This window comes from Canis lupus, chromosome 6 (genome assembly GCF_003254725.2).
Source record: "Canis lupus dingo isolate Sandy chromosome 6, ASM325472v2, whole genome shotgun sequence".
Taxonomy (NCBI): Eukaryota; Metazoa; Chordata; class Mammalia; order Carnivora; family Canidae; genus Canis; species Canis lupus.
Window position 1 is genome coordinate 7,609,328 of NC_064248.1, and position 23,886 is coordinate 7,633,213.

The window sequence follows — 23,886 nt, forward strand, 5'->3', positions numbered from 1 at the left end:
GCAGCTCTTAGAAGTATTATAGACAGTGAAAGCTCAACATAAAAGATTGTAGGGTTGGGATCACAATTAAAAAAAAAATAAATAGAGAAAAAAATACAAACACAGAACTGCAAGCAAACTTTAACCAACTGATTGTATCGAGCACCCAGATGTTAAGTCTGGAAAAACAAAAAAGGTAGAGTGGAAATCAACAAAAACCTAGTTAAAAGCAAAACAAAACAAACACTAACAAACCAACAAAACCCAACAAAAAGGACTAAATCGCTTGGAAGAGCCAAAGTGGCTGTTTTAGACTGTTACTATGGCCACTAGGATGGACAAACCTCTACTTTCTCAATTTCCTCAGATTTAACAACTTTGTAAATAACAGTCATGCCTTTAAAACTAAAACACTAGCCTAATATTTCTGGTTAACTCCCTGCTTTCAATTCTAATGAAAATCAGATATTCAGAGATCCATCACACACGATGACAAAATTCCCTCGAGGTTTTCGTGGAGAGGACACCACAGTACTGTCAGGGGCTCTGCTACTCACTGTCCTAGGGGGTCACTAATGCAAATTCGCTCTTCTTAACGCACCTGAATCGAGCCAGATGTTAATCTGTTTCCCCTTAAGCTCCTCCATTTTGAAATCTCTCTTCACTGAACCAGGTATCAAGTTCAGAGATGATGCGACCATCAAAAGACAAACAGCCTGCCTCCCAGCCTCCTAGAGCCTTCTGAAAACTTCTCATTCATGAAAAGGCATTGCTTTTAGTGTAGTGACTCTTAAATTTGTGAAAACTTGAACTAAGTGCTGCAGTTGCAGGTTAAAAGACTGTAAATGAACTACATAATTCCTAAAACATCATGCAAGAAATGTGGTTTCACATCTTACAGTCAAAGTCCTACAAGTTAATTAATACAAGCACACTGAGGTGTAATAGCGGGAGCATACCTTGAAAATTATAACTCCCTCCCACCCCCCCCAAAATCAAAAAAGGTAATATTAATTAAACTTAAGAAATAATGAATGCACCATTAAAATGCCATCCAAAGATGTTGACCTAAGACAAAGGTTTCAATGATACACAATACGGTCAAAAAGTTTTCAATCAGTAATATACAGTATGACAACTACATCTTGTAAATTATACCCAATACTGCCGGCAGTCTATCCCTCTAAAGAATATTTGCCCCTTTCATCCCTTCCTAACAATCAGATAATAAAATACAGCACCTATAAATAAGCAAAAAAAAATATATATATATACCGAAATCATCTATTGTTAGTTTAAAGATATGGCAATAAAGGAGTCTAAATTAGCAAACTTGTAGAAGCCATAACTGATAAAACAGCTTATTGAAAAAAGGTGGCAGTAATGCACTCTATGTGTGCACAGGTACTTAAGAAAATACACAGACGTATAAAATTGCACACACGCACACACGCACACTCTCATCCACCTCTATTCTCACGCATATACACATAGACAACAGGAGGAATCAGAGACAAGTTAGACTTCTGATTTGTACTTAGACTGCCCTAGACTGTGCATAAAAGAACTGTTCCAAGAGGCAGAATGAATGGAGGGCCAAATGAATGGTCTGGTCTGGAAGTGAAGAGCAACGACGTTTTGGTGTGACTGTGGGCCACCTCTATAGGGATGGGAGCAGAGCCCAGACTGCCACGTTCTCTCTTCTGCAGGGAAGGAAGCTTCCCACGACGTCAACAGTCCTCAGTGCTTGTGGTGGGAAGAGGGCGGGGGGGGGGGGGGCAAGGAGACGGGGAGAGAGAGAGAGGGAGAGAGAGGGGGGGAGAGAGAGAGAGAGAGAGAGAGAGCGCGTGCGTGCGCAAGAGCCCTGCCCAGGCCCGGGGAGCAGCGGCCCCTGGTGGGGCTCAGTCCATCAGGCGCCCGGGAGAGTGCAGTGCGGTGTGCTGCCTTCTGTGCCAAGGAAAGCCTGCTGACTACGCAGGGTGGGCCCCTGCGGCCCCCCGACTGTCTGCTGCCACCTCGGCGGCCCACTCTTTCCTCCTTGCTTTACATGCTCGCACGTGTGCAGACGCATTAACACAGACGTAGACACCATAAATTAAACAGAATGAACGGGGACATGCTACAGTTCTAACTTGTCTCCTAAACCTCCGAGATATGAGGTCTGATCAGCGTGCTCTGCGGTTAGAGGTTAAAAAGCAGATTATAAAATACCTAGATTCGGATCTTTTCTTTTTGTCCTGATTTGGCCTAGAATGGAGTGTATTAAACAGACTCTGGCCAGCAAAAGCCCAGAGTCAGTTAAAGCTATGGATCAATGTGCACTACATGTCAGGATTCTATTCACGTACAAGAAAACACTACGTCAGCTACCACAAAATCAGATAGTTTCCTGATGTGACTTCTCTTTTCGTTAAAAAATATGTGGAGTAAATGTGTTTTATTTTAATTCAAAGTTTCAAACGAGAAGATTCTTTACTTGAAAATATTTAGGAATCCAAACTAGTGTGTTTAGAGTCGGTTTGACTGTGCAATCTCTTAGTGGCAACTGAACAGCTACAAAAACTTTCTTTTTTAATTTTTCTGAAAAATCCCCCCTCCCCCCCTTTTTTTCCTGGTTTAAGAAGATAATAGTGTATTATCGCTCTGAAGCCATTAGATGGCAGATAAAAAGCCCCCTTTTAATATGTGGGTTTGATTTTTTTTTTTTTAAAGCCCACACGAAAGAGGAGGGCGCAAGGCAAAGCTGTAAGAGTTATTCCAGAACCTGTGGAAATCACTTAGGGCAATAAAAAAAACACTTCAGGGTACAAAAAAGCTCGACTACACATTTCCGTTTTCTTCCTTGAAAACACGACATAGATTGGGCTTAATGCTCCTTTGTTTTCTATATGCACCTTGGCCTATGGCGATTTTGCCCTGTGGCCCGCAGGGCGGTAAGTGCGCAACACGGTCCAGGCCGCGGAGTCGGCGCCCGCCCCTCTGCCCGGCCCGGCCCGGCTCGGCCAGGTTCGGCCCGGCTCGGCTCGGTCAGACTCGGCAGGGCTCGGCCAGACTCGGCCCGACTCGGCCCGGCTTAGCCCGGCTCGGCCCGGCGCGGCGCGGCTCGGCCCGGCCCGGCCCGGCGGGCGGGCGGGCGGCGCCCTCTCAGAACTCCCATTCGATGGGCTCCTCCCGGCTGGCGGCCTTCTCCAGGCGGTGGATTATGCTGTTCAAGTTCGCGGCCTTCTTCTTCCTCAGGGGGTTGTCTCGAGAGTCCCTGGCGCCCGCCGCCTCCGGGAGGCCGAAGAGGCTCTGCAGCGAGCTGGGCCTGCGGGCGGCCGCCGGCGCGCTGGTGCTTGGCAAAGCGGAACTCCTGTGGGCGCCGTCCCGGGCCCGGCAGGGGCCCTCCGCGGGCGGGGCGGCTGAGGTAGCGGCGTCCTCCCCCGCGGGCGTGGCGGCGGCGGCGGCGGCGGCGGCGGCGGCGGGGTTTGGCACGGGCCCCGGGCCGTCGGCTGGGCCCTCGGGCGGCGGCGGCGGGGGCGGCGGGGGCGCCCGGGGCCGGCCCTCCTCCTCCGCGTCTTCCGGGGCCGGGGCCGGGGCCCCCGAGGGCGGCGGCTGCGCCTTCTCCGCCGGCCTCGGCGCCTCCTCCCGCTCCTCCGGGGCCACGGCCGCCTCGGCTGGCCCTCCCTGAGACTTGGCGGCGGCCGCGGGGCCGCCCGACTCCTCGGCGTCCGCGGCGCCCGGGCCCTCGGCGGCCTCCACGCCGTCGCAGCTGTCGCCCTCCGAGCTGGGCGCCGCCCGGCTGCTTCGGGCCGACGGGGAGTCGCTGGCCCCGGCCTGGCCCTGGCTCCCGGCCTGAATCTCCTCAATGAACAGTTCTCTGCGGATCCGAGACCTGCGAGACACAAGCGGTAGGGCGCCGTGAGCGGGGCCGGGGGGGCAGGGCTCAACTCCCCCCAGCTCGGCGCCCGTGCCCGAGTCGTCCCTTGGGCGGTGCCAGCCCCTCTGTCCCACGAGGACGGCGCCCCGTGTGACTTGTGCAGTGGCTCCTTCCCTCCGAGCCGGCTGTGGATGGCAGGTCCCACTCTCTGCACACCCGGCGCGGCATGGTGCTTGGTACACGGCAATAAACGCTGACTGGACTAGGAGATGGAAATGCAGGAGGGAGGGTAACCACGGCTCCCTCATCGGGACTTCATGAGCGAACCCGTGGGTAGGCAGTGCCCAAACCGAAAAACCTCAGTTGTGGTCTCTGAGCCACACAGGTCAGGGGTTAGGGCCCAGGCAAGGTTCCACCGAATTATGTTTCGACCAGTTCCCTCCTCTAAGAGGAGAAGAGCAGGGAAGGGTCAGTCTCCATCAAGCGGGAAGGAGACCAGGTATGTGCTCCAACACATCAAGCACGTTGTAATCAAGCTGAGTCCTGCCTACCCGGGAATGTGTGATCTCCTACTTTGTTGAGTCTGAAGGAAACTGCTACAAATGCGCCCTGGCCTTCCCTGTTTTTGGGCCCTTGGTGACATCAAGAAAGGGCTCCTCTTAAGTCTGTTTTTGTGCCAGAAGTTTCTCCTTCCATGGGCTCACAGTACTAGGCTCAATCAGAAGTCTCTCTAGGTGGTTATTCCAGAGAGCTTAAAAGCCTCTGATCAACGTGCCAACTGCTAGTGGAAGAGCATTCTCGCGTATAGATTAAGCACGAAGCCGACTGTTTGGCAGAAACTGGGCCTGCCAAAAGACCTTGCGTTAGGCATGCAATGAAAATATTTTCTGCAGTACATAGAACCCAATAGAGGGAACATATTTTGAGAACCCACCACGTGCCAGGCCTTGTGTTGGATGTGGGGAGTGTTGAAGCCAGGGGGAAATCTGGCTGTAGTTTTTATATCAGAACCCTGGTGGTGGTGATGTGTTCACATTGTTATTTGCTCCCTGTACAGCCTGAACTCTGACCCTTGTTCTGAGAATAGTTTCTGAGTGAGAACTGCAGAACAGCCCCCTCCTACCCTACCCAGGAGTTCCCTCCTCCTTCTCTGGGGCTATCACAGGGGCCTGTGCAGTGCAGACCCTTGTCAATATGTTCCTGGGCACTGTGCTGTGAGGGCAAGCCTACTCTGCTGCCTTTCAGGCTCCTTGGAAGCCAAGAATGCCAGTTGGGGTGAACACCTAAATCCCATCCCATCCTGGCTGGGGAGGTGGGAGGCTAGATGGGCAGGCCACAGATCTACCACTGTGAGTCCCAGGGGGGCAGAGTGGCCCAGAACAGAGCACAGGCTTTATGGAACCAGGCCAACCTGGGTTTGAAATCTGGCTTTGTAAACTTACTAGCGACACCGCTTAGAAAAAAAGGTCCTGATCTGTTTTGAGCTTCAGATTTCTTATCTGAAAAATGTGGAGAATAGCATCTTCCTTGCAGAGATGTGAAGAATAAAATATTGGTGTATTATGTAAGACACAAAGTAGGCCCAGGGAAAAGAGGGGACTATTCAGACCCTTTACCTGCCTTTTGAATGATAGAATCTGTCGGTAGGTGCTAAGCCTGGTAAAAGGGCTGGGGGGAGGGGGAAGGAAGGGACAATTTCCTGCATGGGGCCTGGCATTCTGGCTGCCACCCTCAGCAGCTCATCTGAGGATCTGATGAGAGGACACAGCTGTAGTGCTCCTGGCTCAGTCCTGGCACATATTCTATGCTCAGCTGATAGGAGACGTTCTCCTTAGTCTAGATTTTTCTCCATGTCCATGAAAAAATATTATCTTCTGATCTAGAAAGACCAGGTCCTAGGAGCAGATCTTGTTTTCAGGCCAGTCACACAAGATTCACAAGATGCTATGGTGTTGAGGGCTTGGAAGAGTTTCTACTGGGTGGACCTGCTCTTCTGGGAGGAGATCAGGTGTCCTGTGGTAGGTATACTGTTCTGGCATTTCTGGCCCTGTTCCTGGGTAAATGGTCACCCTAAGATACTTCTACTTCCCTGAGGGTGAAAGGATAAGAGGAAGTAAAAATGGGCCTAAAAATTGATTTCCCCTTCCCCGTTATTCCCTGTGGGTGCTGGTGGAATGGGGCGGGGTGGGGTGGGGGGAACTTCTCCTATTTAACTCCTGTAGAATGAGAAACTAATCCCTTCCTTAGGGATTTAGTCTATGTGTGCCAGTTCTTATCTGAAGCTCTGTGGGTTCTATCAGGCTAAGTTGGTCTCTGTTTGAAGCATTTAATTGGAGGAGCACACACTCACTCTCTGCTCTGCACTTTGCCTCCTGGGTGACCAAGTGACTTCAATTCTTTGGGCTTTATGCCAGTTCTGAATGACCTAATGCTACTTCTCATCTGACCTATTTTGTGGTTTGCAAAATTCTTTTCAGTTCTTTTTTCAAGACCCTGCACATCTCATATTGCTTCCTGGGTATTTTTCTGGATCTCTGCAGCTGAAACAAATCTCTGCCCTTGGTTCTTCCATCTGTCTTAGTCCAGCCTGCTTTGTTATGGTTATTTTTGAAAGAAAACATTTACTGAGCATCTACTCCAGATCTGGAGCTGAGCTTATTTACTGAGTTTTGAGGTTCTACTGCTCCTCCTCCTTTCTCCCCCTTCTCTCTTTATTTTTTTGGCTGTGTACAGTTGAATTTGCTCCTGTTAAATGTACACTTGAGGCCTCTCCACAGTGAGCAGCTGACCACCTGTGACGGAGCAGGCATTACCATGGGTGTCAGCAAGATGAATGACGGAAGCTGAGAAACCTGGAGAGCATGTGCCCTGGCCAGGAGGCAGTGACCACCATTCAGCTGGGGCCTGTAGGGGAGATCGATCTGTGGAAAAAGGTGACCCTGGTGAGGCCAGGAGAAATGGGTTTCTGGAGCTGTTTTGTAGAACTGGTGGCAACTTCACCCAGATATTCAGCCATCTCAAGTTCCCATACTTGCACTAAAATGGACACAGCCTGCAGAAGATGCGAAAGTATATATTCAAATGTGCCTGTATGTCTAGAAAGTGAAAATGGGATTGCATAATACCTGGCAAAGGGAGGCTCTGGGGGAACCTCTGCCCAGGTCCTCATTCATCCTCCTTCATTTCCCTTGTCTACTATTCTTAAACTTTCCTTCCTTGTAGAGGGAGCTCCATTATTGTACCTACTAGCCTGGCTCTGCCTCTGGTTTTATCTCATCAGTAAATTTAGGATGAATAAGTGGTTGTGCTCAGCTCGTGTACCGTCTTCTATCCTGGGAGTCAGCCCATAGACAGGGAGGCCTGTGGAGGACAGTGCTACCATGATGCATGTAAGCTTGCCTGATTCCAGGGGTCAGGTAGCAGGTCTGTTTGGCTCTCACACTAAGCTGCAAATGCTAACCTAGCTTTCATCACCAGCAGAGATATTATTTTGACTCCCGTCTAATATTTTAAAACCTCCCACTTTGCTCAGCACCTGGGGGTGGGGGTGTACTGGTCCTCAAGTTTACTTGGAAAACTGCAGCAGAGCCAGAGACACTGGATCCTCCCTGTGGCCCCCAAGTGTCTAGGGTATTCTGTTGTCCGCTGTTTCAGCTAAGTGACCAGAAGTGCTCTACCTGCACTGGCTATACATGTGTCCTTTTCACCTGGGTAGAACCAGGAACACCTGCCCCAATTTTGTTGGGGTCTAGAGAAAATGACATTCTGATGAGAACCAGCAACTGAGATGGTCACTTATAGGGCATTAAATAAGCAGATCTTCCTATTAGGCCACTGGGAAGTCTCGGTTTCCAGCAGAGGAAGTCTGGATTACAGCTATGGTCAACAGTTCATTACGTGTCAGTGGATTTTCATGATCTAATACAAATCTTTCACCCCAGGCAGGCTTTTTTCTACGGGAGAGCAGTAGGCCCTTCTGCCTCGGTCAGTTACTTAACCCCTATGAGTTTTAGGTTTCCACCTGTAAAATGCAGGTAGAACTATGTCCCTTAAATGATTGTGAAGATCATGTGGAATGGTGCTGGTTAAAACACTTGGCTCAGTGTCTGGAGATGTGGTAGATGTTCAATAAATCTTCATTAACTTGTGAACTTGCCCAAAAGCTCACATGACTCAATTTATTTAACTACAAAACTAATCAAACTAATTTGGAAGATAATTCTGTATGAGATCCTTTGGGTCTCCACTAAGAAACATGTGCCACTATGGCATCATGGATGCCTACATTCTCTCTTACTAAGTGATAACTGTTTTCCTGGCCATGGCAGACATGGATTCTCTCTAACCACGTGACCCTATATCTTGGGAGTTAAAAACTCCAGTGAAAGATAAAGAACCGACTAACTGACCAAACACCAAGCTTTTAGTCCCCAGCCTGCCAGGGCCAAGTCCCCAGGCCATTGTCCGTGTGCACCATTAATGGCCATTGTCTGCAGGACAGAGTAGCCCAGACTCTTCCCAAGGGTTGACGTGCGCTCTCTTGGAGCCCTGACTTAACTCGGCCGGGGCCGAGAGCCCGATGGAGCCGGACCAAGCCGGGCCGTACCTGTAATTGTGGAACCAGTTGATGACGGTGCTGGTTTTCAAGTTGAGCTGGGTGGCGAGTTCTTCGATGGTTTTTGGTGACGGGTATGGCTTTTGCTGATAAGCTCGTTTCAGAGCTTCTTTCTCTTCAGGAGCCAGCACCACTCGGGGTTTCTTCAGCTGGTGCTGGGGCTGGGGGCTGGCGCCCTGGCTGTAGTCGATGCCCACGGAGGGGGGCTCGCAGGGCTGGCTGTCACTGACCGAGCTGTGCCGCCGCTTCATGTATGCTGAGGGAGGGAGAGCAATCAGACTGAGCTGCGGGCCCTGCTGCAAGGTCCACCCAAGCCCCTGACCCCCTCAGAGCACTGTGGTGCCCCGTCAGCTCACAGTTACTTTTGCATACACTGTGACAGCCGGCTGTTCTGTCCTGCTCTCCCAAGAGCGTCTCACAACACTTGGACTAGGACTGTTTGGAAAACCCAACACATACTCATCGAGGACCTGCTCTGTTGTAATGCGAGGTGGCTGGCTGTCCAGCCTAATGGCTTAGTGGGGGACACAGAGAAATGTAGAGGTGACCCCAGTAGAATGCAGTGAGGGAGGCAGGCACAGGGGACTGGAGAGAGATCAAGGGAGGCTTTCCATGAGAATCTTGAAGGCCAAGGAGTGATTAACCAGAAAAAAATAGCGATGAGGTTGAAGATGGTAGGGGGCTGTTCCAGAAAGTAGGACCAGCACGTGCAAAGACCCAGGGGCATAGGACGGCACAGTGTGTGGGGGGGAAGGGGGAGGTGTGCATGCGCATACACATAGGTGTGTGGAGGGGGATGGAGGAGCTGGAGAGATGGGCAGAGTTTGGGTAGGCCGGAAGTTTGGACTTGACCATAAAGTCAGTGGGAAGAAATAAAAGGCTTTAGTCAGGGGAATGATATGATCAGCTATACGCCTTCTGGAAAAGCTGTTCTGGCTGCAGTTAGGAGGATGAAGTAGATGGGAGGGCTTGCAGGAAGATGCTCAGTTAGGAGGTAAGAGATAAAGATCAAGACCAGGGAGGTGGTGGTGGGGCTGGAGAGAAGCAAAGGGCGTGGAGGTGGTAAGGGCCAGAGCTGACAGGAGTGGGGGACAGATTCCTGAGGGAATGGAGAACGGAGGAGCTGCGTGGTTTCAGGCTGGGAGGTAAGGGGGGCACCAGTGTTTTTGGGTTGGGTGCCACAGAAGAAGGGAGAAGACAGTGATTTGATCTTGGAACGGTGGAGTTGGTGGGGTCTCTGGGTTGCCCACATGGAGATGTCCTGTAGGCAGGGGGACAGGCAGGTAATACAGCTCAGAAGAACAGTCTGGGCTAGGAAGAGGGATTTCGGACTGGAACGGAAACTGAGGTTGCAGTCTGTGCCATGGAGGACGAAGACCAGGGCTGAGAATGGCACCCTGAGGGACACACACGGGCAGAGTGGACCATCCCCACCCCAGGAAAAAGCAGCCATGATGGGAGGAAAACCAGGAGACAATGGTGGGAGAGAAGGGATGAGTGAGGAGAGATGATCGACAGTGTCTGTGCTGCAGAGTCTGGAAAGGACCCAGGAGGGCCTCTGGCTTTAGCGGTTAGGATGTAACTGGAGAGCATGGTGAATGGGCACAGTGGAGCTGTGGGAGTAGAAGCCAGGAGGCTGTAGGTGGAGTGTGGGACGGGAGTTGAGGAGGTGAAGGCAGTGAGCATGAGTTATTATTTTAAGATGCCTAAATGTAAAAGAACAGCCAGAGGTAGTATGGCTTCCAGAAGGGAAATCCGGGGCTGAGGGTGGATTTAAAGACGAGAGCAAGCTGACAGTGTTGCCAAAGCTGAGGGGAGAGAGCTGGAGGTACAGGTGAGAGAGACAAGCACCACAGGTGCATCAGGAGGCAGGCTGGGGGTGGGGAGCTGCAGGTAGACACAAGCCTCCGGGGACTGAGGTAGGAAAGCTGGTGGGCTACGTTCTCCTGATGGAGGAGGGAAGGCAAGAGGAAAGGTGATCTGAAGTGATAGGACCGAGCCATGAGAGTGGTGGTGGACAGGGGTGGCCAGGAGTGGGGAGAAGAGCAGGGTACCCGCTGAAGCTAGGACCCAGATCTGGGGTGATACCACCATTGGAGAGCTGGAATCCTCAGGTCCCAGAAGCTGGGGAGGATGGGGGCAGAAAATCAGTTTTGAAATCTCCCTGGATGAGGCAGGACATAGTTATGGGGGAAGAAAGCAGTCCAGGGGCCGTGGTCTTGAGAAAAAGTTGAAAGTGACAGGAGGCTGGTGGGTGATGGAGACAGGCACTGGAAACAGCCGCTAGGAGGAGCCCAGTAGGGAGGGCTCAGCCCAGGAGAGAAGAGGAGGTGGATGGAGGGTGCATAGCACTCTCGGAAGATGCACCTGCTCTGGAAGGGGCGACAGGACACAGCGCAGCAGCCCAGCAGCTGGGGAAGAGCAGGGTCCTCGTGCTCCTGATGTGGCTTTTACACATGTGGGAGGACTGAGGGGGTAGTGGGCAGCAGGCAGCTGCGAAGGAAAGGGGACGCACCTCCAGATTCAAGTTCTCTGTTCTATGCTGTTGGGGCTTCACCTGCCTCCTCTGCCCTCACACGTCACCTGTTCCCACTATGCTTCAATTAAAAAACCATTCGGACTTCTCCAGCAAATGAGTCATCCATAGAGAGCTTTCTAGTGGATTAGCTTGGAATATGGTCTGAGAATTCCTTTAAACTTCTTAGAACCAATGGAAGATGGGGCATAGTATTATTGAATTCGAGCAGCAGGTGGGAGGACGAGTGGCTGTAGCAGCAGCAGCAGCCAGCATGTGTTGTGCAGTCCTCCCAATTACGCCCCAGGAGAGGGACTGTCACCATCCCTGCGGACAGATGAAGAAACCGAAGCCTAGGAGTGAGATGATCTGCCTCAGGCCACACAACTGCTAAGTGACAGATGTGAGGTCTGACCTACGTCTGCTCTGGGCGGTGATGCCTGCTCTGTCTTGTCTGATGGTAGCCAGCGCCCCCACCCCACAGCTGGGGAGACGTGACAAGCCACGGACACACCCTTCGGCAGCACTGACATTTGGGGCACAAATAAATGTCAGAGGAGAAGCCTCTGGATTGTCAGGGTCCCTCTACAGCCAGTGGGGAGAAGAGCCCATGAGCTAGCCCAGGTGGTGCCTGTGTGCGTCCAGGGGCTGTGTGAACAGGGAGGAGAGCAAGGGCCATCTCATAAAGGGACAGAAAGCAGAAGGCAGACCAGGGTGGACACAAAACGTTTACAGGAAAGGTAGTAGGAGGGGAGGAGAGCAATAAAGGATTCGAACCAACGGGAGAAGCGGCACAGGCTTTTGCTTGGGAAGAAAAGGAAGCACAGTGCATATGGGAACCCTACAGGCTGAATTACCCAGTGCAGAGTTTTCCATCCAGTCTAGACTGGGAGCATGACAGGCTTTCATCTATTTTAAAGGAACCTGACTTATCTTCAAAACTCATCTACTGAGCAGTTACGCGTGCTGGTCGTTATACTCAGTATGTTCTTTCTGATCTAACAACCTGAAGAAGTTCACGTCACTCTATGGCCTCATTCTACAGAGGCAGAAAATTAGACCAGGGAGCTCCTTAGCTGACTTGCCAATTTATGATTATGTTTAGGAACGCAGCTGAAAAGGCATATCTTCCCCCAAAGAAAAGGAGTATGATGCAGTGTGTGGCCAGAAAGAAACAAGCCTGGTGTGGTCTGTCCAGCCGGCCGCTCCCACTGGGTGGACAGCCAGTAACAGGTGGAAATCACAGGAAGTGCTATCAACCACAGGAAGTCTGGCTCAACCACTGTTGTGTCTGGGGAAGGCTCCTCTAGTGAGCATCCCTGCTAGAGGGAGAAGACAGTGAGGCCACAGCTGCTTTTAGGGACCTTGGGATACGAGAAGCAGCCTGGGCCCGGCTGGAACAGTAACTCTTTTGTAACACAAGATGGCGCCCAGAGCCCACGTTGAAGGAGCAGAGGCCTAGGGAGCCCTCAAAGATCTACTTGTGGGGGCAAGGGTCCTTTCCTAGTGGCCTACGAGGAGACACACACCAGGGGGTGGTAGAACCAAGGCTGTCCTGCTCCTGATGCCTGAAGCACTGGGGGGCTGTTCAGGGGGTGGCCCTGGAGGGCTGGCACAGGAGGGGGCTCCCTGGCACTGGGAGCAGCAGCCACACAGAGCTCAAGTGTGCAGACACTGCCTTTGGAGAGAGTGCAGAAGGCTTTAAAATTGCTTGGTGGGCGCTCATAATCACTGACTCTCGGTAATGGATATATTGGGTTCGTGATACCTTTTTACTTTTTTGTTTGAAATTTCCTAAGGTAGAAAGTTAAAAAAAACTTTTGGGCGTGATATGGCACCAGGCGCCTGCGGCTGCCCAAAGGGCTGTGGCCTAGGTCAGAGCCTTGGTCTATGCACCGGAGGGTGGACCATAGTCCACTGGAGGGCCCTGGGTGGTAGAAGCCTGCTGTATGGGCACCAGGAAACAACACACATCTGAGAGTACCAGCTCCAGGGGCTGATAGCCTGTGACCTTGGTTTCCTGCTCCCTACTTATGCCAGCTGTTGAAATCAGGCAAGTGTCGTAACACCAGAGCCTCATCTTTGCTGCAGAATCCGCCTATGCTGGACAGAGCTGTGTCCGGACTGGGGTGGGGGTTGGGGGTGTCTCAGCACAGCACCTGGCAAAGAGAAGGCTCTTGGAGACTGGAGTCTCATTGTGATCTAAAGGCCCAGCTCCACTGAGCTCTTGGAGGAGACGCCAGCGCTGCTTGCTTTCTCTGGAGACCTAGCCCTTGCCCTGGCTGGGTGACAACACTGCCACTAGGCTGGCGGTGAAGAGCAGACTCTCTCGGTGAACTACGAGGATATAAGCCTGGGCTCCATGCCCAGCCCCTGGCTCAGACATGCCTCGGCCACACGGGTGGCCAGTGCCTCGTCTCCACGTCTAAGGGATTCAGAATCAGCCACTCTGTGTGCTCAGGGGAGGATCCACTAATGGGGAGCAGCAGGGAGAAGCAAACCAGGAGACCGGGCAGATACTACTTGCTCCCGCCTTGGGATCTCCCCTGTGTTGTGGCCTCCAGAGTGTAAGAAGAATTTGGATCAACATTCAAGAAGGCTCAAGAAGTCTGAATCCTACACAGCCCCACAGACTATGAAGAAATAGCATGAGAGACCTGTTCTGGAAGGAATTTGCTCCTCTGTTTGCTGGGCTGGGTGACCCTTCATGGAGGTGCCTAGCTTCTCTGAACCCGAGTTTTCCTTATCTACAAATGTGTTTATCAGTGATCTCTCTGATAAGATATGGTATGGAAGGCCCTGGCATGTGGTACATGTGCCCGAGATCTACTACCCCATGTACCCACCAAGACAGAGACAATACACAAATGGGCCACCATGGAGCGCTGTGATGCTAACTTCTTGGTGGCCTTGAAGAAGGAAAAAGGTATGGTGACTGCGCGGGCAACAATGAACTGTCAGAGTGCCCCCCAAAGCTAAAATGTATTTGGGTTCAGTCCCCTGGGGAGAAGCAGTCACAAATCTCCCCAGTCCTCGTAGGTACTCATCAACTGACTGTTGTCAAAAAAACCTTTGCCCTGCCAGACAGTGATCTGGCCACAGATAAATGTCCCTCACCAGCTCTGCACAAAGGCTTTAAAAGAAGCAGTGCATTCAAAGATGAGAAAGCAAGTGGCCAGAGCAGGCAGTGGGGCTTACCTTTCTTCTCCATGCGTTTCATGTCCATCAGCTTCTCCACGTTGTTGGGGTCATTCAGCCATAGCTGCATCCGGACAAAAGGCTCCCGTCCCTTCAGACTGAGCTTGTGCCAGGGCTTTGGGCGAGCCAGGAGGTCGGAGACGGAGCCTTGGGTGAGCCCTAAAATGGTCTCCCCGAATAAGCGCTGACCTGGTGAGAAAACAGAAGGGAGGTGTCAGGACTGAGATCTAGGGATCTGGAAGGGCAAGTATGTGCCAAGGCTACAATCAGACACAAGGTTTGAAACCCCAGAATCTGGTCAGCTGGGTCCTGCCTCAGAGAAAGCACTTTCTAGAAGTGTTTCTTCAGGGGCGCCTGGGTGGATGGCTTAGTTGGTTAAGTGCCTGACTCTTGGTTTTGGCTCAGATCATGATCTTGAGGTTGTAGGATCGAGCTTCGCACAAGGCTCTGCGTGTAGCACAGAGTCTGCTTGAGATTCTCCTTCTCCCTCTCCCTCCTGCTTATGCTCACACGTCCTCTTTCTCTCTCAAATAAAATCTTAAAAAAAAAAAAGAATCATTTCTTCAAATTTCTTCAACCGGTGTTGTGACAAATTCCATTGGTGACAGAGTCAGTCCTACCCTTGTATTCTGTTGGCATACAACATTTCTCTCTCTCTCGCTCTCAAAAAAAAAAAAAAAAAAAAAAAAAGCCTCAGGCTTTGGATGTACTGAGGCCTGGATAACACACCTGCAGTGCTTATCAGAGGTGGTTAATCCCTCGCCCAAGCTCAGGAGGTTAAGTAGCACACAGGGAGCCCTCTCTTATACAACCTCAAACCACAGGGCTGTCTGGCTCCTTTCACGATTAGCAAGGTTATCCGGTCTTGCTGAGAAAACAGGGCACTTGACCCAAGGTCACAGCAGGAAAGAGGAGAAAGAGCCCCTCAGCTCTGTTTTTCTGAAAAGCGAGGCCATTTCCAATTCTAAAGTCTCTTCCCGCAGTCTAAGCTGCCTCTGCTGACTGGTGCTCAAAGGGGATCAAAACCCCTTCCTCGATGCCTTTTCTCCGAGGCCGTGGCGGGCAGCCTGCTCCCCAGGCTGATCAGAGGGAAATCTGCTCTGGAGAGCAGTGCGGCACCAGCTCTGCCATGTTCGTCAGAGGCTTAAAAAGAAAATTTCTCTTCTCTGAGAGCCATTCAGCTGCAGGTTAAGAGGGGCTGGCACTTTTGAAGGCGCAAATGGGAATCACGCACAACCTGAGCGACCAGATGGGAGAACGTGAATAATAGGACTTATTAGGTGGAAATGGAGCCTGGGACCAGACCGGCCAGTGTTTGGTGCCACAAAGTGTAGGGAACAGGACATCCAGGCCCAGAGCATCTCTGCCCCTCCGCAGCAGGGTGATCGTGGATGACAGGCTCATTGCCTCCATCTGTGAGAGGGAAACCCCACCACCTGTGCCCATACGGCAGGTGTCAGAAATGGCAGAGCACCTCCTTGTAAAAAAGTTGGGCTTCAAGTTGAAATTTACTGCATGGAATGATTTGGATTTGAGAAAAAAAAAAATTGGCAGGGTATCTTTTTAAAAAAAATTATTTATTTGAGAAGGGGAGAGAGAGAGAGGAGAGCCAGAGTGAACAAGAGTGCAAGAGCAGGGGGAGGGACAAACAGACTCTCCATTGAGCAGGGAGCCCAACATGGGGCTCAAGCCCAGGATGCTGAGATCAAGACCTAAGCCAAAGGCAGACGCTTAACCGACTGAGCCACCCCGGTGCCCCGGGTCTCAATCATTTTGACTTAGAGATACATTTACCAATTTCATAAACCTGTGGTTGCCTGCATTTCAAATTCTTAGTTTAGCCTATAAATATCCTAAGTCCTTACCAGATTTTTGTTGTGGTTCTTTTAAATTTTATCTAATTCTAATCTAGCAGATGAATCTCGTTTCATTCCAAGGAGCTTGCTATGTTTGGGGAAGTGATATATGTCATAAATAGCTAGTTACTACTTGCTTGACCCACCTGGTTGTAGGGGCAGGGGAGGAAATCAAATGAATATTCTTGGAAATTTATATTACTTCTAGAGGTTTCATAGCAGTGGCTCGATTGTTTTTGGGTCATGGACCCACTTGAGAAGCTGAAGAAAGCTACCGACCCTCACCTGATAAAATGTGCATACACATGCACTCTGCCCATGATTTTAAGAGACTGACCTATGAACACCTCAAGGTCTCAAGTCAGAAGTGAAGAGGATGCCTGGGTCTTCCAGCTGCATAATTCAGCTAGAATTTGGCCCCCTCCATGCCCATTACTCCACTGAGAGACTCCAGCAGGGGAGGCAGCTTCTTCCCTGGAGAAGCTAAGACCAGCTAGAGCAACCACCAAGACTGCTTCTCAGCTCCATGGTGGTGCTGCTATGGCTCTCCCGGAAGTTCCTGCTCCAAGAGGAGGAAGTCATCTCTCTCTGGTGTGAAAAGTTTCACCCCTGATTTGTGCTTTACAGCATTTGAAAATGGAGTTCCACAAGCCCGCAGGGTTCTACGGTGGTGGCACATAACCAACACCAGCCAGAACTCCAGCAAGGATGGAAATGGGGATGGCAAGGCCAAGGAGATTTAGTGTTCATGACCTCACAATTGCGATCTTGCAACTTCTCAGTGGTTTAAAAGAAGAGTTTTCTTCAGCTATTTGCCTACGATTACAGAAACGACACTTCCTATAAGGGAGTGGGTAGCAATAATCTATCGGGCCTGCTTCTCTAGACTTGTGACAAGATTCTAAGGCAGGGGATGAACCATGTCTGCATATTTCATTCACTGATGAACACATGGGACTTCACGGCCATTAAAAAACAAAACAAAACAAAAAAACAATGGCTAAATTTTATTTCTATGAATTAGTTAAAAATGTTCCCAGTTGATAATTACTTTTTCTTGTTCTGTTTTGCGTAAGCGATAGGGTAGAGAACCTCACTTGGGCAAGCTGGTTGCCTAAACTCCCAGGCTGTGAAGTCACCACACAGAATTCCCTGGACCTCACTTTACTACTACTCCCTTCTTTTCCTATCTTCTGGGAAAAACAGACATGCCAGGCCCCCTTTGGGGCCTTTGTCTGAACATATACTGCACAAAACAGTGTTCCTTAACTGACATTTACACTTGGGAAATAAGGACAGAAATTTTTGGGGGAATTGGGGGTGCCTGGGTGGCTCAGTCAGTTAAGCATTCGACTTTTTTTTTTTAAGGTTTTATTTATTTATTCATGAGAGACACACAGAGACAGAGAGGCAGAGACACAGGCAGAGGGAGAAGCGGCTCCATGCAGGGAGCCTGATGTGAGACTTGATCCCACGTATCCTGGATCACGCCCTGGGCCAAAGGCGGCGCTAAACCGCTGAGCCACCCGGGCTACCCAAGCATCTGACTCTTGCTCTCAGCTCAAGTCTCGATCTCAGGGTCATGAGTTCAAGCCCCATATTAAGTGTTTGGGGGAGTGGCTGTTTCCACTGTCTGGGTGCCTAAACCAGGAGAACTCTGTGTGGTCAATATCATGCCACAGCAGCACAAAGCTTTAAAATGACCATATACTCTAATATTCTCACAGTCACAGCTACTGACTGTGTGTCACAGAGCCCTCAGGGAGAGCTGGCTCAGGTGGGTCGTGCAGGAAGCAAACAGCCTGGCTTTGGGTTGAACCCCTGTGGGAGGAGTTGTGAATTCAGTCCCACAGGGGCTCCCTCTACTGCCTCCCAGTGGAGGGCCTAGGGAAGGGAGCCAGCATCACCAGGCAGCTAGGAGGACAAGAGTAGACTGCTGGCTGCCAGGCAGGGTGCTCTGCCACAGGTGCTCCTCACAAGCCTGATTTACAGAGGAGGCTCCGAGAGTAACTTGCTCAGGATCACGGACACAGTAAGAGGAAGAGCTGGGATACAAACCCAAGCTGGGGACTCTTCCAGCATGCTCTCCAGATGCTGCTGGGCTGATGCTGCTCCTGCCCAGCTCTGGCACCCTGAGAGGACTGGAGTTCCACTGGGCACGCCCCAGGCAGGGTGGTCTCAGGGGCTGGCCTGAGTCTGCTCCAGCTGCATGGGTATTTGCTAAGAGATCCTGGTGGGGAAGCTGTGGGCAGGGGCAGGTTGGGTCTGGCCGCCCTCAGGAGCCCTACTGTTCACAGTTTTATGTTCTTAGGGGTAGCTTACAAATGTTTAAACCCATTGGCTGGCTCACCCTGCGTACCCTCCACTCATTCTTCCAGAAACCAACAGGAAGCAACCTGCTGCCTCCAACTTAGCCAGGGAGGGAACCTACCGAGATTGTTGTCCGTCAGCACCTCCTTGACTCTCTTGGTTATACCGTAGGTGTCCAGCTCTGGAGACATGGCTACCAGCTCTTGGATGCTGAGGGCCGAGTGTCCAGAAAGAGGCAGCGGGGTGGCAGGCTGGGAGTCTGAGGCGGGCGGGTCGCTGGGCTCTGGTGGCTTGCCATCCTTACTCGTTTCAATGGGGGGACAGGGCTGCTGGACAAGTTCAGTCAAACTCTTCACGGATTCACTAGAGCTCATCGGCGATTCAGGTGCAGGGCTGCAGCTAGCAGAGGTCTTTGGAGTGCTTTCTGTAATTAAAGCACATGGAAATCTGAGGCTGAAAATAGCTGTCTTGCATGGCAAACATCTACTTTCCTTACCTAGGAAGTATAAATGAAACGCCTATGCAACCATACAGCATGGCAAGCTATGGACCCATGGCTGAGAGAAGCCTCTAATTTTCTGTATTACAAAAGAAAATGTAACAGCAACAGAAGAAAAATGAGGGGTTTAAGCAAAAGGTTTCTGAAGGCTCAATATAAGGACATTCTGTTGAGAAATTGCTGTCTTATGAACCATGGGCTCTCACAGTCATGATTTCTTCCAATGGGACCCCCTCATTCCCTACTCAGAAGGACCTTGGCTAAATTATAATTTGCGTATTTATTCTGTCCATAATTTCCAGAACAAAACGAATGGGTGGGTTACTTTATTTATTTATTTATTTTTAAAAGATTATTTACTCATTCATGATAAACATAGACAGAGAGAGAGGCAGAGACACAGGAGGAGGGAGAAGCAGGCTCCATGCTGGGAGCCCGACGTGGGATTTGATCCCGGGACTCCAGGATCGCGCCCTGGGCCAAAGGTAGGCGCTAAACCATGGAGCCACCCAGGGATCCCCTGGGTGGGTTACTTTAAATGAGGGCCACCCACGACACATGGCTACCATGGTTACGAAGACCCTTGAAGAGGAGATGTAAGGCCTGGGCTGCTGGAGTCCTGGGACTCCACATGGGTTCTTGCTGTGACCCTGGAGGGCTCCACAGCACCCAGGCTGGAGGGAACCAACAGAAGAGGAACGACCACCCTGTTCCCCATCGAACCCCAGGACATACTCCTGAAGGCCAAGTTCTGTTCATCCACATCATCTACGCTGTTACCACGGCTGGGTGAGATGGAGCCAGAGTGGCAGTCAGGTCTCCATGCTCTCCTTTCTTAAGAAGGGTCTCTGGCCTGTTTCAGGTACCCAGTGGGGAGTGCCACCCCATGCTCTGTTGGGGAGCAGTCCCTCCTGGTCTGTATCACCCATGAAACCTAGCATCCATTTCAGTCTTGGGATGTCTGGAATAAAGGCTTTGGCTGTTTCCTAATTACCAAATGTAGAGAAAGGCTGTGTCCAGGAGGAAAATGCAGAGTGGCTAAGCACTGTGGTCCTACCGATGAGGTAAACTCTGCTGCGGCTCGATGTCTTGACATGGGCTCCCCCTACTACCCAGCCATCAAGCATAGCACATGGTAAGACCCCACGGTGCCATGTTTGAGGGGCCAGGCCAGGTGTTGTCACATGGGCTCTGTGGCCCCAGAGAGATGATAGTCTCAAAAAGGCCACTCAGGGAACATCAGCACACAAATACTTGCTACCTGACTAAACAAAATGTTAACACTGAGTAATGACTGAATTTCAACTGGCCATAAAAGTCGAGTGTCCTTTGCTGGATATATCTTATCCAGGACAACAACCTGGACTGGATCACATCCAGCATACCGACCTATTCTGAACTCAAGAGGCTGGGAAATGTATTTGGAATACAAGGGATATTTTGTATAAATACCTAGAAAGATAAGATCCCTAATAAAGTAACTAATTCAACCGAGAAACCCATTTATTGTCCTAAACAGTAACAGAGTTCCACCATCACATAAGCCCGCATCCTCCACCTGGAAAATCTGGCTTAAAAAAAAACAACAACAAAACCCACTGGTTCGTAAAAGATGTAAAAGAGATAGGCGTAAACAGCAGAAATGATCCATATAAATCTTTAAGGCAATATGAATCCTACAAATCGGATTTCTTCTCTCTGCTCACCTCTAGGTCATCGTACAACTGGATATAAAACCCAGCAAATGTTATTTTTGTATCTGAAGCAGCAAAGAAATTGTACTGTAAATTTGCCCTGATTCACCCATGCGAGGGGCCGATTTGGCAGATCATCCATCTTGCTCACTGCAGACTGTCAAGGATGGCACGAATCCCCACATGATAAACAGATTCCTTCTCAGGTTGGTGTCCTGTAACCCGCAGCAAGGTCAAAAGCATGGCTGCCCGGCTAACAAACAAGCGCTGCCTTGGTGCTTTCCCTGCCTAGTCTGGTGCCAGCCGGGACCGAGCGCCCAGATCCCCGGCCGGTGGTACTTCTCTCTCCTCCAGGCATCCTGGCCAGTGCCCATGTGGGTTTTTTACCACCAAGAAGCCCTGAGAGAATCAAACAGAGGCACCGCCGCACATTACTGGCGTCCCTCTGTGTTCCCGGCTGTGACCGCAGACATAGGCATAGACCTCAAGATCAAAAGCTCACCTAGGCCTTAAATGTACCGGGCGAGAGCTGCTGGGCTGGTGTGTCTTGGCCCTCCACTGTGGGCCCGTGTCTAAACTGTTAACGGACACCTCCAGGCTGAGAGCTCTTTCTGGGGGACAGTTATTTATGGACAGACACCACCACGCTCTCAGGTCACGGAAATGGGCCCATGTGTTTGGACAGGCACAGACAGATGCAATAGCAAATAGCCCGGTCCAAGACCCCGCAAACTCTCACGCTGAGAACATCACGTTGGAAAGAGTCATTTCTTTAGGAAGCTGTTTCTGGTAAGCACCACAGCTCTAGAGCCTGGGCACCGTAGCCACAAACTCATTAACCAAAGCCAGGCCTGTTTTGGTGAGAACACCATAGAAATGAGCTCCAGAGCCCCTGGTGAGGTGGCCCAGGCCCTGGGTGCAGGGGGGACATGTAGTTGCCCATTCTCGACCATCTTGACAGAACAAGAAACGCCAACAGAAGAAATATTTTTTTTCCCAAAAGTCAGTAAGTGGAGCCCTCTAAAATAATACTTTTGAAGGAATAAGGCTTTCTTCCACTCCATGTAATTAAAAATAATTTTAGGGGCGCCTGGGTGGTTTAGTCAGTTGAGCGCCTGCCTTCAGCTCAGGTCATGATCCTGGAGTCGCAGGATGGAGCCTGCTCCCTGCTCAGTGGGGGGACTCTGCTTCTCCTCTGCCCCTTATCCCGCTTGTGCTCTTTCTCTTTCTCTCAAATAAATACATAAAATCTTAAGAAAAAAAAGAAATGTATTTGTTTATATGAAGTCCCTTACATTCAGTTAAATCTCCTTGTGATTTATTGCTGTTTCTTCCACAGCTCCTGGCATGGTATGGATGGGATGATGTTCTGGTAAAGGTAAGACTATAGGGACATGAAGAAGATCTGTGACTGCTAGGGGTTGGGGGCAGGACTAGACTACAAAAGGCCACAAGGGAATTCTGGGGGCGGGGGAAATGATGGAATCCATCTGTGTCTTGATTGCTAGAACTCACAGAACACTTCCACAAGCAAAGAGTGAATTTTGCTGTATTTCAATTATACTTTAGTACCAATTTATTCAGGACTAAGTGCTGGGAAAGAATGAAGAGACATTATTCCATTCATTCTTTCACTCATTCCATAATCTGTGGAATCAGACTACTGGCAATATGGCAGTCACCTGATGACTGGCTCTGCCCTCTTTGGGACTCCTACCTAGTGGGGAGACAGCCATTCATCAGAAATGCCCAAGGGGCAATGAAGGTTCTGATGAGGGACGGGGGGCGGGGGGGGGACACGGAGTAAGGGCATGGATGTGGCCTGAGGATTAGAGGGGCCCCAGGGAGAGTGACACTTCTGGCATGAAGAGGAGTTAGCTTGGTGAGTGGGGATAGGCAGGAGTGGCAAGAGAGGGAGGTAGATTGCTCCAGACCTCTGGTGGGCTAATGACATGAATGCCATGTAGGGTAGCAAGAATATGGGGTAAAGAGAGGCACCCCGGGGTTGGTCAGGACAGGGGATTTGAACGGGCTCAGACGTCTGCTGTAATCCTCATGTGTGCACACATGGGAGCCAGCGTGAGATGGGCCTACCTTTCCCCTAGCAATGCTTTTCTCCCGGGATGCCAGGCGGCCACTGGAGTGTGTATCGAAGCCTCATCTGGACTGGAAACAGTGTCTGTCACCTGAAGACCAGGTCTCCAGACTGTGGTGTATTTATACAATATACCATGTGCTAGAGGCAGTGGCGAGGACATCAGGGCTGGGGCCACGTGTACCAGCACCCGGGGCATACCAGGGGAGCCACGAAGCAAGGGACAGAATGGAGCAGAGCATAATGATTGTACGTGTGGAGAGCCTGTACATTCCTTATGTTTTGCGTGGTTACATAGATACGTAGAGGCAAGGATTTACAATCATGCCCAGGAAGGATAAACAGCGAGTCTGCGAGAGACAACAGTCGCCTTCAAGGAGGAATGGGATTGGAGAGGGGGATTCAACTCTATCTTGGATGTTTTATTTCTTTTACGAATCTAAGATTGCACTGTGACCAAACGTTCAGGGTAAAGTTGGGTGTTGGTACATGGGTGTTCACTGCATTATTCTGTAATTAAAATATTACCGACCTAACATAAAAAAAAAAAAAAAAGTAGGAAACCAAGTAAATTCCCTCTTTAGGAGAGAGTGAACTTGCCAATAGCACGGTAGCTGGGGCTGGGAGGTCTTGCTGGCTGGAGACGGTGGTGGCCTGTAGGGGGGCAGGAGGTGTGGTGGGCAGAACTATGTGGTTCAAGACAGATGTAGGGGAAAGCTTCATCAGGCCTTGGGAGCTGGGTGGATGTGGCCTGAGGAAGAGGGTCCAAGAAGCAGGGGCATCTTGGGGTGGGGTGGGGGAGACCATATTAAGAAGCCTATATTGGGCTCAGTCAGTTAAGCATCCAACTCTTAATTCCAGCTCAGGTCAAGATCTTGGAGTCGTGAGATCGAGCCCTGTATTAGGCTCTATGCTAAGTGCAGAGTCTACTTCTCTCCCACCCTCTGCTCCTCTCCTCAGCTCATGCTTTCTCTCTCTCTTAAATAAAACCTTAAAATAATAATAATAAAAAAAGAAGTCTTAAGTCTTATTTTATCACCACTCGTAAGGGTGGCTACTACCCAAGCTAACATTTATGGTGCACTCCCTGCGTGCCAGGTACTGGGCTATGGCTCACGAGAATGACCCAGCTCCTCACAAGGACCTCATGGTGTGAGGCAGACATATCAATTTCCCTCCTATGACAGACTTAAGATGTCTTGTTTGGTGACACGGTCAGAACCAGTGAGATGTTCTGTATTTAAAACGGCCCACAGGGATCCCTGG

At 50.6% G+C, this 23,886-nt stretch overlaps 1 protein-coding gene and 1 long non-coding RNA gene across 15 annotated transcripts in view; one reads left to right on the forward strand and one right to left on the reverse strand.

The window, feature by feature from the left end:
* CUX1 (cut like homeobox 1) overlaps positions 1-23,886 on the reverse strand; it is a 364,476-nt gene that overhangs the window by 24,299 nt on the left and 316,291 nt on the right. For 3 of the 13 annotated variants that reach the window (XM_035718278.2, XM_049111087.1, XM_025425914.3), the window contains 4 exons: positions 18,454-18,756; positions 14,167-14,355; positions 8,445-8,709; positions 3,092-3,853 (listed from right to left, as the gene is read on the reverse strand). The exons of 5 other annotated variants lie outside the window; for them this stretch is intronic. In XM_035718278.2, the coding sequence (XP_035574171.2) occupies positions 3,124-3,853; positions 8,445-8,709; positions 14,167-14,355; positions 18,454-18,756 (1,487 nt within the window). In that variant the 3' untranslated portion in view covers positions 3,092-3,123. Of the gene's footprint in view, positions 1-2,873; positions 3,854-8,444; positions 8,710-14,166; positions 14,356-18,453; positions 18,757-23,886 lie in introns of those variants that run through there. 5 more of the 13 variants (XM_049111082.1, XM_025425912.3, XM_049111084.1 and 2 more) reach the window with 4 other exon arrangements.
* Positions 3,748-23,605, forward strand: LOC112646191 (uncharacterized). 2 transcript variants are annotated; one of them, XR_003127507.3, is made up of 4 exons: positions 3,748-3,869; positions 20,544-20,731; positions 21,865-21,903; positions 23,482-23,605. It is a non-coding gene; the product is annotated as an uncharacterized LOC112646191 (long non-coding RNA). The 2 variants fall into 2 exon arrangements; XR_004816965.2 differs by lacking the exon at positions 3,748-3,869 and adding an exon at positions 18,753-19,316.